General features: G+C 35.3%; 1 protein-coding gene across 1 annotated transcript in view; it reads right to left on the minus strand.

The window, feature by feature from the left end:
* Positions 1 to 15,037, minus strand: part of ntrk1 (neurotrophic tyrosine kinase, receptor, type 1) — a 67,210-nt gene that overhangs the window by 40,878 nt on the left and 11,295 nt on the right. Inside the window, exons 2-5 of the mRNA XM_088620789.1 lie at positions 14,210 to 14,284; positions 8,933 to 9,004; positions 4,216 to 4,284; positions 481 to 635 (exon numbers count right to left, since the gene is read on the minus strand). Coding sequence (XP_088476915.1) covers positions 481 to 635; positions 4,216 to 4,284; positions 8,933 to 9,004; positions 14,210 to 14,284 — 371 coding nt within the window. The remainder of the gene's footprint in view (positions 1 to 480; positions 636 to 4,215; positions 4,285 to 8,932; positions 9,005 to 14,209; positions 14,285 to 15,037) is intronic.

Raw genomic sequence — 15,037 nt, forward strand, 5'->3', positions numbered from 1 at the left:
TTTGAGTGTTATCATTTTAAAATATTTGTATATAAAACATTTCACATTTTAAGAGCAAAGAGTGCAAGGTTCACAGTGATTTACAGGATGGCTACTAATTATTGGCGAAGTATAACATCCTTTACTGACAGTACAGCAATTCTGCAGGACCCAAAAGACAGACAGTTGCATTAGTTTCTGTTCTGAACCACCAAGAGCATTGGATTACCTAATACCATTCCTACAACTGGTGCAGACACTCTACTAGTTGTAAGCCACTGCTTGGGGCACCGTGCTCACAATTGGCTAGTGACATAACCCAGGCCTGAGCACACAACGGCTAATGAGTCCAAACTGCAGTCACCACAAGCTCATTACTGACTTCCCACATGCCAAAGCAAAGCTTAAAAAGCAATATTTTAGTACTATGAGTAATATTAGTAGGAACACAAAGACTTAGATTTTTAAGAAAAAAATCTTAGAAAGTAATGTTCCACCTACTGCAGTTCTCCATCACCACAGTCTCTAGTTGCAGAATGTGGTCCTCAGTGCGGCAGGTCAGGGACTGGTTTAGAAGATCTGCCCGACCAGCAAACTGCCACAGCTGCAACCAGTGAATGTCACAGGAGCAAGCAAGTGGGTTGTCCTTCAGAACTCTGGAAGAAGTAAAAAAGGCGACAGGCTAGGGGAGAGGAGAAGATCTCAACTTAGCAACAGCAAGAACGCATTGACTTCTAGCAGAAACAACTAGTAGATAATTTCCTAGAAGATACTTATTTTTCTCATGGTATTTCTCATGACTTATGGTCTTGGTAAGTAAACTACAACCTCAGTGACTTCAACCTGATGAAAACTCATGCACCGGCACAAGTTGCTGCACATTGGTGGTGGCATTACCTATAAAGCATTTTGAGTGGAGTATCCAGAAAGCGCTATATAAGTGTAAGGAATTATTATTATTAAGTAAATCACTTACAGGGCTAAGAAAAACATTTGTGAACATCCTAGGTTAGCCGGTATTGTAGATAACTTCAAATGTAATTAGCTTTTAATGAGAGTCTTCATAAAAATGAATATAACCTGATTAAATGTGTAACACAAAGGCATAAAATGTGTTTTAATTATTTATGTTACCAAACTAAAATGTGACATTTTTTCTTCAGCCATTCTGCTGTAGATCTGCTCGTATGTTTAGAGATCATAATTTGGGTGCAAAACTAATTTTTGTCTCAGCTGTAATTCTCAGATGGTGAGATGGATGGTGTGACTTTCTCCTATAGAAACATGCTTCTTTGTTAATATGATACTACACTGAATTCACAGTTCTTATTGATGATGACAAGCTGTCAAGTTCCAGAAGCAGCAATACAGCCCCAAGTTGGATGTCTTCCCCGTTTGAAGACAGTATTTCATTTTCAGCACACAAAGTTTTCTCATTCTGGACAAAATATTTAATTTATGACTTGTCTGATCAGAGAAAAATCTTCCAGTAGTCTTGTGGATCCTTCAGGTGCTCTAAGGTGACAGTGTTCTTTTTAGAGAGCCATGGTTTCTTCCTGGCTATCCTTCAGTGAAAACAATTCCAGTATTTTCTTGACAGCTGAGGCAAGACAACTGATATTAGCCACAATAATAGAGGTCTGCAGATTACGCTGGGATTCTTTATGACTTCCTGGATGATCTATTTGAGTTGCTCTTTGGTTGTTGCAGATGGATGAAGCCCCAGATATTTAGAAATTGTTTTTGAAACCCTCTCCAGGATGATGAGAATTGTTTACCAAAGAAGAATTTTGGTTAAGAAAAGACCATTTTCAATTAAACAATGGTAGAGTGTTAAGAAATTTTACAGCAGTTCGGATAATAACATCAGGGTTCACATTTTTTGCCAGCTCTCTATGCTACACTAGCTAGTACTAGAACTACTAGCTATTAAAAAAGTTGTTAAAGACACCAGGTGCTGCAATAATTTCTGTTGTTGTTAATTGTCCAACAATCTGGCCATGACCATATAAAAAAATACTTTTCAGATTGATCTATACTGTAAAAAATGTTTAAAAAAAATTGAAGTGATACAACAACACACATAGGAAAAAGGAACAAAAAGTAAAGAAAAATAGGTAACTAAGCTTGCTATGAAAAGAGAGAAAATCATCTCCACTAGCACAGTGCAGCTTAGCTGTGCTTCTTTCTACAAGAACAATACCTATGATTGAATGTAACCAGGTCAGAAGAATCACAATCTCCCCCCAGTCTCACAAATATATTTTTTGGCTTCAGTTTTGTCTGCTAGAAGACAGACTAAACTAGGAGCTATATTTGAGAAGGAACAGCCTGGGACTTACTGTCTATACACTCAAAATCACTTTATCACAGAACACTCCCAAGATGCAAAGATCGGTACTGCGCCATCATATGACATACGGTATACCATCTCATATACTGTATATACATTAGAATGGATTAGAATGGTACTAAATGTTAATGGGGAGAAAAACATTCCTCTGGATCCTGAATCCTTATCAGGATTACCATTCATATGCACCTATAATTGTGGCTGTGAGGGAACTGGTCTTAGTAGTGCAAAAAAGCCACACATGGGAATAAAACTGCAATTTTTCTAGTGATTGTTCAAAGAAGGTAAACACCAGATGAGAGGGAAAAGTACAAATCCCTTACACCCCTGTTTACAGTGTTAAGAATATAAATATACTGTATGATATATAAAACATACATGATCAAGTGCTAAATACTATTCTTCCATTACCCTTTTATAAAAAATAGAAAAAATACAAAAGAATTCAGTCATTTTTAGCTCAAATTGTATATATTTCATTAAACAACTGAATTAAGTAAAACTGAGTTTTGTTTGACTGTAAAACATTCATCCCATTTCATTATACAAGTAAATGCTACATGGTAAAAGATGGCACTAACAATTAATACTACTGAATTCAAAAACTATTTGAGATTCATCTTTCTGCACCTAAATGTTGCACACAGAGAGTATTTTGAATGGATTAATCATTAATAAAGGCAATGGGATCTTACAACACCTCAGCTATCATTTCTGTGCTGATGATATTCAAATATACATCCATACCAAACCCGACACTGATGTGGTTGTCTCTATTCTATCTAATTGCATCTCTGACATAAAAACATGGATGACTCAAAATTTCCTTCATCTTAACTGTAACAAGACTGAAGTCATGCTTATTGGCACCCCCAATCAACTTCGTAAAGCCAACCCTGTAACCCTATCTGTAGATGCTTCTGTACTTGAACTTCAGTCTAAACTGAAAAACCTTGGGGTGATATTTGATTCTGGGTTAACATTCGACCTATATGTGCAGCATATTGTCAAAACATCTTTTTTTCACCTCTGAAATATTACTGGACTACGCCCTATGTTATCCCTAACTGTGGCTGAAAAGCAGATCAACACAATTATTTTCTCTCGAATTGACTACTGTAATGCTCTATTCGCTAGGGTATCTAAATCTACTTTGAGCAAACTCCAGTATGTCCAAAATTCGACAGCCAGAATCCTGACCAGGTCTAGTGCAAGTGATCACATTACTCCTATCTGGGGTCCTTGCACTGGCTTTCTGTTAAATTCTGTGTGAACTTTAAAATCCTCATGCTCACCTATAAGGCTCTGCATGGCTTGGCACATCAGTACTGTACCTGTCTGAACTATTATCACCCTACTCCCCACCTCGCAACCATCGCTCTTCTAATTCTGGTCTCCTTACTCTCCCCCAAGCCCATCTACATTGTATGGGTGACAGGGCTTTCTCCTGTTATGCCCCAAAGCTCTGGAACTCTCTGCCCAAGGAAATCAGAGAATTCTCTAAACTAGAGGAGAACTAGAAGAGCCTTTACTTAACTGGTTCCATTCTTTACCCCTCTGCTTCTACTTTTCTTAGTACCACCATCCACGGTCTCCTCTGTATATTTTAATTCTGTTTTATCTTGTGTATTCTTTTTATTTATTGTTGTTGTCATTCTGTAAAACGCTTTGAGAAGCCACCTTTAAATGCGCTATATAAAATAGTGTTTATTGTTATTTATTATAATAATTATTATTATTATATTTAGTACTTTATTGAAAAAAATGATCTCTCCGAATTTCATATGACATTTCATATGTGTATAGCACAAATCCAACACTTCTAGGGAGGCAATACCCATGGCAGTACAGTGGACAGTTTAAGAGTATGGAGATGCACTCACAGGCCAAGCAGAGGCAGGGAGTGAAAGACCCTCCAGCTGACATGCTCCAGGGCATTGGAAGCCAGATTGCTGTAAAATAAAAGTGGAGAAAGGGTCAGAGGCCAGCAGGAATGACACACAGTGTTTTTATTGCGGTTGAAAAAAAGTGTTTAAATGTATAAAATTGATGGATGGATAAATAAAGTCTTCAGAACATTTGCTGTTGGTCCTCTTGGATCACAAATAGTACAACACTCCATCATGCTATGCCATCTGGAAAATAAAATGCTTACAGTATCTTAGTTCCCAAACAAAAAGTGACCCCAAATACACTCTTAAGCAGATGTATTATTTTTTTGTATGCCATAAATACATTTCTGTATGATCTTAACAGATTTCAATATGTTTGTCTCTCTGTGCGACAAAAATAGAGATGTCCTAAAAGAATTACAGTTTTTATACAACATTGTTTTCTTCTTTTCACATTCCTATGTTGTATCTTGCTAAATTTACATTTAAACACGTGAGAGCATGTTTTACTTTGGAGCAAACTTGTTTTGGGAGTCACTCTATTCGTTTGAATGAGGCTTCTGGCATTACAAGGGTGGCTGAGGGGACAACACACACAATAGATATTATTGTTAAAGCAATGATCAATATTCAGCAGCTGGGACAGAAGGCAACAAGAAAGGTTTCATAAATAAGGAGAGATCTTTAATTTTGCAGCCCCAAAGATTCGTTTTTTATTATTAAGAAATAAATTCATCAAGCCAATTCTCAACATGATTTTCAAGTTTAAATAAATTCATAATCTCTTATATTTTGGGAATTGACTTTATTTCCACTTGTTTTAAACAAATCTGCAACATTTTAAAGTCAGTAATAAAATCTGAAATTGGAGCAATTTCATAATTTCACTTGAAGGGGCAAGGTTTTAAATGCAAAATGTAAACTATCGTTTTATTATACAGTAGTAAATACCATTAAGAAACAGTGTCATAGTTTATTAAGGCACTCCCATTACCCAAAACAGCCATATTAAAATATACAAACCAAATTGTAAAAAATAATGAAAATGTGCAGTAAATGTGTGATTTATTTATAAGGTTATAAGTTTATGAAGACGGTAAATAGAATTTTTTTTCAAAATACCATTCATTCCATTAAGCCCGTTTGACAGAAGCTCACTGATGGAAGGACAGACGTTACGTGAAAGGAGACAGTCCATCAGCTTCAGTGTACCAGTATAGACCACTAGGCTTACGAACAGCTTCTACCCTACCACAGCTAACTGCAATGCCTCAGAGCTCAATGCTTGTCTGCACTATGCACTTTTTGCATGGAATACCATGTGTTCTTTCACTACCACCACTACCACTGTATTTATTGTTCTCTACAACATATTTATTGTTCTGGTTGTTATTATTTATTATGCACCATTTAGTAATGTACTGTCTCCATAGTGTGGTGCTGTCTGTTGTACTGTGTTCACTGTATTGTGTCTGTCCTGAGAGATTGGAGAGAGTATTCATATGGCAATAAACTCCTCTACTCTGCTCTCAACAGAATGGCTGGGCAGATTGTTCCACACTCTTACAACTCTCTGGGTAAAGAAGTGCTTCCTGTTCTTGGTTATACTTTAAAGTAGTTTCTACTGTACTTGTGCACTCCACTCTGTGTTTAACCGATCAATGAAGTCATATGTCAAATCCTAATAAAGAAAAGATTAAAAGTTTATATCAAAATATATGGGAAAATACCCCATCCAAAAGAAATGTTATGAAAGTAATTACTTAAGATAATTATGCTAAATTTAAAAAAATCATAAAAAATAGTGAAGACTGAATTTAAACCTGAATTGAATCTTAACCTCTAGTGTAAATTATTTGTGATGATGCTAGGTAATGCTCACATTGTTTTATTTTAGTCCCACCAGCTATACATCAGTGAGTCAACAATTTTTTATTTCTTTGGTCATGAAATAATTAAATGTAATTGAAAAGTAATTCAGAGTACATATTTTGAAAACTGTATTAGGATACATCAAAGTAAAAAATATTTTCTTTTACAATTTATTATGTAAGTGGATAACACTGGAATTATAAAGCTCTTGGCTAAACAAAGGTTATTAGATTTATATTTATAGTATGATACTGCAAATAACTTTATATCTTAAATAATCTTTAAGTAAATATTACCTTCACAAACCATTTCATATAGAAATGTTTGTTTGCTCTGGAAAAAAATCAGTATCTTTTGAATTTTGACTTACTGTGTTAAGTCAGTATATTGACATTCCAAAAAACAGAATGAAACAAAATTGAAAATTAAAACAATCTGCAGCTTTAAATATGTCCTTTATATTTAAAATACAAAATAATATATATAAAATATTATTTTAACTCCTCTTGTGCAAACTACAAAACAATTTGTAGTTGTTTTGTGAGTATTATGTGAGGATTATGTGAGGATTAATTGAGTTTCTCTGTCCACTAGGCCAATATAAGATATTTTCCATAATCTCTGTACCATATGACATACTGTATAAGATCAACACATGGGCTGACATAATGTACAGTATCTCTTTGTAATACATAGTTATCCATATCACTGCATAATAAATGAAAAAATCATTTCTTATTTAACAGTGTGTTTTAAATTTTTTGGTCTTTTCCACCTGAAACAGACCACAATCAGCATTTCTAAAGAATTGTGAAAAAGGATGAAGCAGTGTACTGTATTGGACTCTATAAAGCCTTTACATGTAGGTCACGTCAGGGCTAATGCTGGGTTGGGGGCAGGGAGTTAACTTATTTGTTTTCCTGGCTGCAAAGGGTTCACATCAGCAGGTTAACCATAAGGGCCTATCAATTATCACCAGCTCAATTCTGTTTAAAACCCCAGGGAAAAGTGAAGAAAGAACAGGCTGTTATGAAGGAAGGGCTGGCACTGTTTCTCTTTTTGACTTTGTCGTATAATAAAAAATAGAAATGGTGTATGGAGGAATTAGGGCAACAGAGGTTTTTTTTTTTTATAAGGTTACGGTAAATCAAATTGCACAACTCGCCCAGCCTACCCTTTCAAATCACTATCTCCCACTGTTTCCCATCAGAATGTTCCTGTCTCTCTCTCTCTCTTTCTGGTGTAGATTTTCCAGTTCAAGGGGCACATCTGTTGTAGTACACAACTCTGGCCCTCTGTGCACTATCGATTAAGCGATAATGGACCCTTAGTGGAGTGTATTTATTATGCATCAATTGTCGATAATCTGCAGGAGTGAGTAAAAGGTGATGTCGTCTCCAATTACTCCAGACACCCCCCCATCCTCCTCCCATCTTCTTATCAACAAACTCCTGATGTTAAAGAGCAACTGTTATTTTTATATTTTGTTTTAGATTTTTATATTTTGGGGTTAGAAATGTATGGGGTTAGAAAGAATCAGCATTGATATGGTAATTTCAATCCACAATTGAAGTAAAATGTACACAGTACTGTAACTTGTAAAACCTCCAATTTACATCACAAAAATAGACAAAATTCCCAGCTATGTGCTGCGCTATATTCTGTGATTCAGAACAAGGCAACAAAACTTCCAGTGACATGATTACACTATTACACTGTAAATAAGCAGGCTTGTGAATACATCTCTTTTAATCCAATAGAAATATTACTCTTAATTTCGAGACGGTTTTGCCAACCAATACTACTTATTTGTTAACTCTGCATGCAGATCATGTTGCACAACCTGTTCTTATTTGCTCTTACATTGCATCCCATGAATCATTTCAGTGACTAGTGAGCACAAAGGGCCGCATCACATCACAATTCGTGGCAACTTTCGCTCTCGCCCATGGTGAGAACAGGGTTTTGTGACTACATGGTGACTTACAGTATTTTCATAATGTTCAGGATTTTGTGCTTAATTTAAAAAAAAAAATTCTCAATGAATTTATTTTGTTACCGATATTTAATAAGCGGTCTGAGAAATTGGAACTGTGGTTCCCCTTTAAGGGCTATTGAACAAACTTGGGGAGACAGAGAGACAGCGTTTGTGTCTTTTCACCTGCATTCTGGAATCATTGTTCTGTTGTAGAATAATTTGTGTATGAAAATTCCACACAACAGTGGAACAGTCTGCCATTGTTGTGCGTGGGACAACATAATTAGTGAACACGCAACATCAAACATCATCACAAAGTGACAACACAAAGAAGAATATTCATTCATATATAAAAATAAAATAAATAATTTAAGATCTTCACATTCAAGCTAAAACAACATGTAGGAAATTATGTTATTTATGAGTGTACCATGTACATTTTTTCTCTTTGTAGAAAAGTATGACATAGTTGTGTTTACATTAGTAAGTATTGTGACTGTGCTGGATTGTGTTTTCAACATCTGAGAAGTCAGGAGTACAGATTCTGAACTGTGTTTGGTAGCATGTATACCACAGCATACAGTAATATCAGAAGCTGTCCAATTAGCTACTCAATCCATAATATCTGTGCTTGTGTAAACACAGTGTATATTCACCATTGTGTAGAGATGAGGAGCATGGAGACAGTTTGGCCTGAATGGTGCTGTTAATGGAGTGAGACAGAAGGAGGACATACAGGACTTGAAGGTTTTTACTTGCTTAGGAGTTAGGGCATCCAAATCATGACTTTGTAGGAAAAAATTGAGATAGAAGAAAACAGTTTTGTGAAAAGTAAACAATTCCATATTGTTAACTTACACATATTGAAGCTTGGGGTTGTGCTGAAACGCCCCTAAGGAGATGTGCACCAATCCACAAAAGATAACTGTTCTGGAAAGAGAAAGCACATAATAAAGTGAAAAAGGAATTCACTATGTTCTCAGTTGTCTTGAACAATGTCAGTTATTTCTTCCTCTCATTTCTAGAGCCTACATTTACTCTTTAAATTAATTTTGAACAGGAATTAGGATATACTACCAGTACAGAACTGGAAGTTCACAAAGTATTAAAATAATCTCTCTTCTGAGCCTGCACTGTTAACATTCAAGTTTTAGCTAAATTGTAAAGACTAATGTAAAAGTCCCTTTTCTGGAAACACTGGATTCTGTTAAATGCCATTTTTAACTTAATGTGCTGTTTTTCCAATACCGTGTTGTGTTCCCTTCCCAGGTGAAGGCGCTCATTTCTTTGTATCTGAACCATGATTGAAAACAATTCAAGGAAAAACAAGTTCAGAGAAAGTGTGTGTGCATTCCAAAAAACAAAACAAAACAATGGAAAAACATAAATGATGATGAATGTGAGAACAGGAAGCATATAATTTGGTAATATCTACACCACTCCAATCAAGGTACTGAATTTTGTAATTGTGTGAAATTTTAATTAAATCCCAGGACATTCATTCTTTTCAGGTGTGAAAACACATTGTAGTATTTGTAATTTAGTAATTGAGTTTTACTGAACTTCACTTCATGAAATGAAGTAGGGAAGGGGGGGGGGGGTGCTAATAATAATAATAATTTGTAAGTTGTTTGTGGTTATTGGTTCTATATTTATTTCAGGGGAAAGCACCCCTGTCAGCACCAATACCTTCAATACCTGACCGGGTGATATTTTTGTGTATGTTTTCTCTGTGTTTGCGTGGGTTAACTTCAGGTGCTCCAGTTTTCCCCCACAGTTCAATGTACTAGTTAGATAAATTCGCTTCTAGGAAAACTGGTACTTAGTGTCAGTGTGTTTCTGTTTGTGCCCCGTGATGCACTGGTGTCCCATCCAGGGTGTACCCCATGTGCCCGGTGCTTGCTGGTATAGGATCTCGGTGCCCTTCATCCACTGGATAAAGAAGTTATAAAATTGATAGACATGAACACCATTATTCTTGGCATACATATCTATTCAGTAGGCTATTGACCATCAAATCCATATATTCTATTAATCACAAGATTGTATAATGAAATTTTATTTACAGTATATGAAGTATATTTTATGGGAGACTTCAGATTTTCTCTTAATCACTGGGAAAAACACAAAGGAATCCCAGCAGAAAAAAATGAAATGGTAGAGATTTTTATGACAGTTTTCTGTTTGTGTCCGTGTGTGTCCTGTGTTGGACTGGTGTCCCATCCAGGGTGTACCCTGCCTTGTGCCTGTTGCTTGCTAGGTATTATTATGATTCAGTAGCTCTTTAAGAGTATTAATGTGTATGCAGAGATAAACTAATTATGAATAAAACTTGTCATGACAATGATTCAAATGCGCAAGAGATCACAGTGTTACAACAAGCCCACACTGAGTCTACCAGTGCAATACGTAATGACACAAGGGATTTCAATTCATTTATAGGCCATTTACAAAACACTTATGACCATCACTCAAAATTCCTCATGTAGGACATGTTTAAAAAATTAAAGCAATACACTTTTAGCACTTTTCAGGTTATAGGACCATATTTAGAACTAGAGTATTGTCTCTTTTTCAATAGGATTCTAGGGGATAACCAACATCAGTTTAAAAAGGTCTGATTTATCTTTTTCTATTAAGGTTTTCATTTTTTTTACATAAAAGATTAATACCTAGACTGAAATCAGCGTTCAAGTCATGCATGTATCTGGATTAAAATCTCGTTAATGCACACAGACTAGAAAGTACACATAAGTAATGAATGTTCAAATTTGGGTGAGAATTTGTGGAGCAACACAGGAGAGTAAAATAGGACCATAGGTTTTCCTATTCTATATCGATAATCATGACTGATTATAAAATCAGTGACATTCACAGCTAATATCAAAAACAGAGGATTAGGAAATTGGATTTGCAAAGCAATCTTAAAAAGATTATGACAAGCATGGAAGATGACATTTAATGTAGGTAAGTGCAGAGTGTTTATAAAAAAAGATATTGCTCAGGGATTTGTCCAAGGAAACAGCAACCAGATACATTCCTAGCCTAGATTCCTCATTTCTTGGTGTTATTATGCAAACATGTTTGGCCATATTAGAAAAAATGTCATTTGTAGTGTTTAATCCCTCCATTGCAAGTAAGTGTTCGAATGTAACCATGTGATGGGGTCGGGAAAGGAGTCTGGAAGCAGCTCCTTATGCAGGTGGGCAATTAGATCCTTGCTACCAGCTTGCAGTACTCCTGACTTGTAATTATCTCTGGGAACCGTCCCATGTTTTTTTCTTTTTCGAAAATAAACTTTTAAAACGGAATCCCATGTCAGTTTCTTCTGTGCCTACAAGTTACAAGAGATGACTAGCCATGAAGCTGACAGTACTGGACGTCATCACAGCCAGGCAGCACAGGGACTGTGACACAGACACCATCATTTGTTTATGGGAGTTGTTGTTCTTAAGCCAATGCTACGTGTGGAACATTCATAGCCAGTTTTATATTTGGCTTCCATAAGACAGGGTTGCATGAACATACTGTAAGTATTGGACTAAATTAACTATAAATTAAATTAAGCTTCTGTAACGTTTCCACCTAACATACCTGTTACATGCAATTACTGCATCACGTCTGTGACCTGTTGACTTTTTATATCCCCTTGACATTTTATGACCCCTCAGATTTTTTATGTCTTCTTTAGAGATATTTTTCAAAGCCTTAACTGCAGTCACTTTTAGTTGTTGCTTGTTTGTGGGATGTTCTGACTTTAGTTTCCTTGTCAATAAGTAAAATGTATGATCAATAGGATTCAGATCAACCAATTGACTTGGTTCAAAATTTCCACTTCTTCCTGATGAACTCCTTGGATAAGTGTGCAGTATGTTTGTGTCATTGTTGTGCTGCAGGGTCAACTGCCTCCCAATGAGTTTGGAGGATTTTTTGGACATGGGCAGACAAGATGTTTCTGAACATTTCAGAATTCATTCTGCAGCCATCATCAGTCACATCATTATGAAAGACCTGCTGGCCAGTTGCAGAGGCAGACATGCTTGTCCAAATAATAACACTTTGATCATCTCGTGTTTCTATAAAACTTTGTTCCAGAATTGTGGTGGCCCATCTTTGTTCTTGCAAATTCTAATGTTTTTTTTTCTGTTTTTAGTTCTTATGAGAAGTTTGCATCTTGTAGCATACCCCTTGTAATTATCTAGTCAATGTCTAGTCTCTAGTCTTCTCTGTTATATTAGTGATTTTGTTACAGCTCACAGCTTTTGAGCGTAAACTCAAAAGAATGAGACAGTTCTCTTGTTTTTAAAATACTGCAAAATGGATGACCTGAGCGATAAGAAGTACCTGTCAATCATTTGTGCCAATATGTCTACTCACTTGAAATAGGGGGATTGAACACAACAAAAACACATTTTTCTAACATGGTTGAACATGTATGTAACATAAAGGGTGGTGAAAAAGTAGGTGCACCTATTAAGTGTAGAATTTATGTGTGTTATTTGTCAGGCGGTGTGAGTTTTATTTACTATTAGGACATGATGAGGAACAGGTGAAGGTCAAAGATGTCTAAATATGTTGAACCATAAAATCTGAAAAAGGGTATACTTACTTTCCACCAGACAGTAACACCCAGAAACAAAAAAACTGAAATTCTACATTTTACCTTACTGTATATGAATCTTCCATTCATCCGTTTTAACTGCTTCATCTTATTTGGGGTTATGGGAGAACTAGAGACTATTAAAACAGGCAAAAGGTGCAAGGTAGGATACACCATGGATGGGAAGTCTGTCCATTGCAGGGCATTTATTAATCTTTTGAGCTGAAATATAATTTTTATTAGTACATAAACTCTCTTTGCTTACTTCAAGAAATGACTCAATGAAATCTAGATTTATAATTACTGGTGTATTTATATAAGCTTAGTACAGTTCAATGCTTGTGACAGAGTAAAATAATTACCAACAGAATTAAAAATGCAAAATTAGAAAAATCAATATGTAATAGCCTCCTACACTCTATTAATGTAATCAATTAATATAATCTGTTGATCATACAAAGAGATGTAGATTATTTTAGATGTAAAATACAAAGATATGTAAAATAAAAAGATATTTAAATTAATATATATAAAGATATATATATATAATGATATTCACAGATTTGTAGCATTAAAAATATGCCTCAAATGAGAAATTAAATATCTCATTTAATTACAGAAATATTTTACATTTACAGCAAGAGTTTCTTAAATTGTATTAATAGAAAATTAAATATACTGTACATCAGCAAAGTTTGTTACTCCCACAGATGAAAAAAAAATTGTATTTTGAGATAGTGTTATTTCAAAAATATTTTACAGAATTTTGAAGCAAATGAAATAATGTAGGTCAAATGTTAAGCTTTTTCGGAGGGATGTCTTATTTTTTCTTTTGAGCTCTTTCAACACAGACATTTTTTGGCAAGTTTCAATATGAAACTCTGAACAAAGGGAGGCTGCACTTCCAAGGCTGTAGAATAATCTCCCAGCTCATACCAGATCATAAAGCTTAACCCAATAAACACTTTCAAATCCTGTTTTAAAAACTGACTTTTATACACTATTTTTAATTCAGTTTAGCTGTATTGCTTTGGGTGTGCCTGTCTCTTTTGCTTTATTGTACAGCATCTTGAGAGAGTACTGTACATCGTACTGGTAAAAGCGGGTTCCTTTTCATTCATGTTTGTGCTTCCTGCCATCGAAAAACTAGATGTTCCTTTTTCCTTCAAAAAGGAATTGAATGCACGGTATGAATGAATGTATGCACCAAGATTTTGTGTTCTATGTGTTTATGTATGAAATGAGTAAATGTAAACCATTGGTAAAAATGTGCCTTTTCTGTCACAATCATTATTAATGGATTCTTTTGACATGTTACAATTTTTGTGAAATTACACAGTACAAGATAACATAATAATGCAATATTTATGTGTTTCTCTTCCACTAATAAGCTTTCACAGTAGCTGTATAAATAACACTTGGGTATGAGTATATAGTATATACCAAAATGAGTATAGAGAATATTTGCCTCAGAGTAAGTATAATTCTTTGGGAAGATATTTTAGATTGAAAACACAGCAGGTGAACAAACTTACAGATTTTTCAGTTCCCTGTAGTTGACAAGGTCAGCTTCTGTAATGTTCTCCAGGTGGTCTTGGTTTTCAATATAACTGTTTCACAGGGTACAGAAAAAGAGTGATAATTTTTAATACAACCCATGCAACAACAAATTCAAATTAAATCATTATTTCTAATGTGTTCTGCACTTTATTATGTGATTTGTGTAATTGTAATCAAGTCACACTCATCCTATTTAGATGTGACCCTTAGCAAAATCAAGCAGGGGTAGAATAAAACCAATTGAAAGAAAGAGAGCTCTTACTCAATGACATTTAATTCTACTGCTGCACTTGTAAACTGAAACATTTTAAATATATATATGTATTGTGATAGGATGGCAGATCGTGTCTAAACTACATCCCTCAGAAAACATGATCAAAAGAATGACCATCTTTCCTCAGTTACCCAGTTAGTGAGAGAAATACCACTGTTCATCATCCAGCTGATGAGCCCGTGGAGGCTCTTTTTGGAATTGAGTCTGGATTTTGATAACATTTAAGGTACTTAGCTACATGGTTATATCTAGAGGCCGCTTGAAGAAGTTATTTTCGCTGCATGTCAGAAGACAAACTATGCTATTGTTTGTGTTGTAAGTTTAATTATGCTATAAAAAGAGCACCATTTTTTTACCATATAGCTGTGTGTGTATGTGTGTCTGTTTCCCTGAGACCCTTCTACTTTTAAAATATACTTGCTACTGCACCACCCACCATTCCTCTACTGTGCTGTATATATTGCCACAGGGATGGTAGCTGCCACTGTGGGCATGAACAAATTGTGTCCACCTCTCTAGACACACCCCT

Source organism: Lepisosteus platostomus, chromosome 26, assembly GCF_059453375.1.
Source record: "Lepisosteus platostomus isolate fLepPlt1 chromosome 26, fLepPlt1.hap1, whole genome shotgun sequence".
Lineage (NCBI taxonomy): Eukaryota > Metazoa > Chordata > Actinopteri > Semionotiformes > Lepisosteidae > Lepisosteus > Lepisosteus platostomus.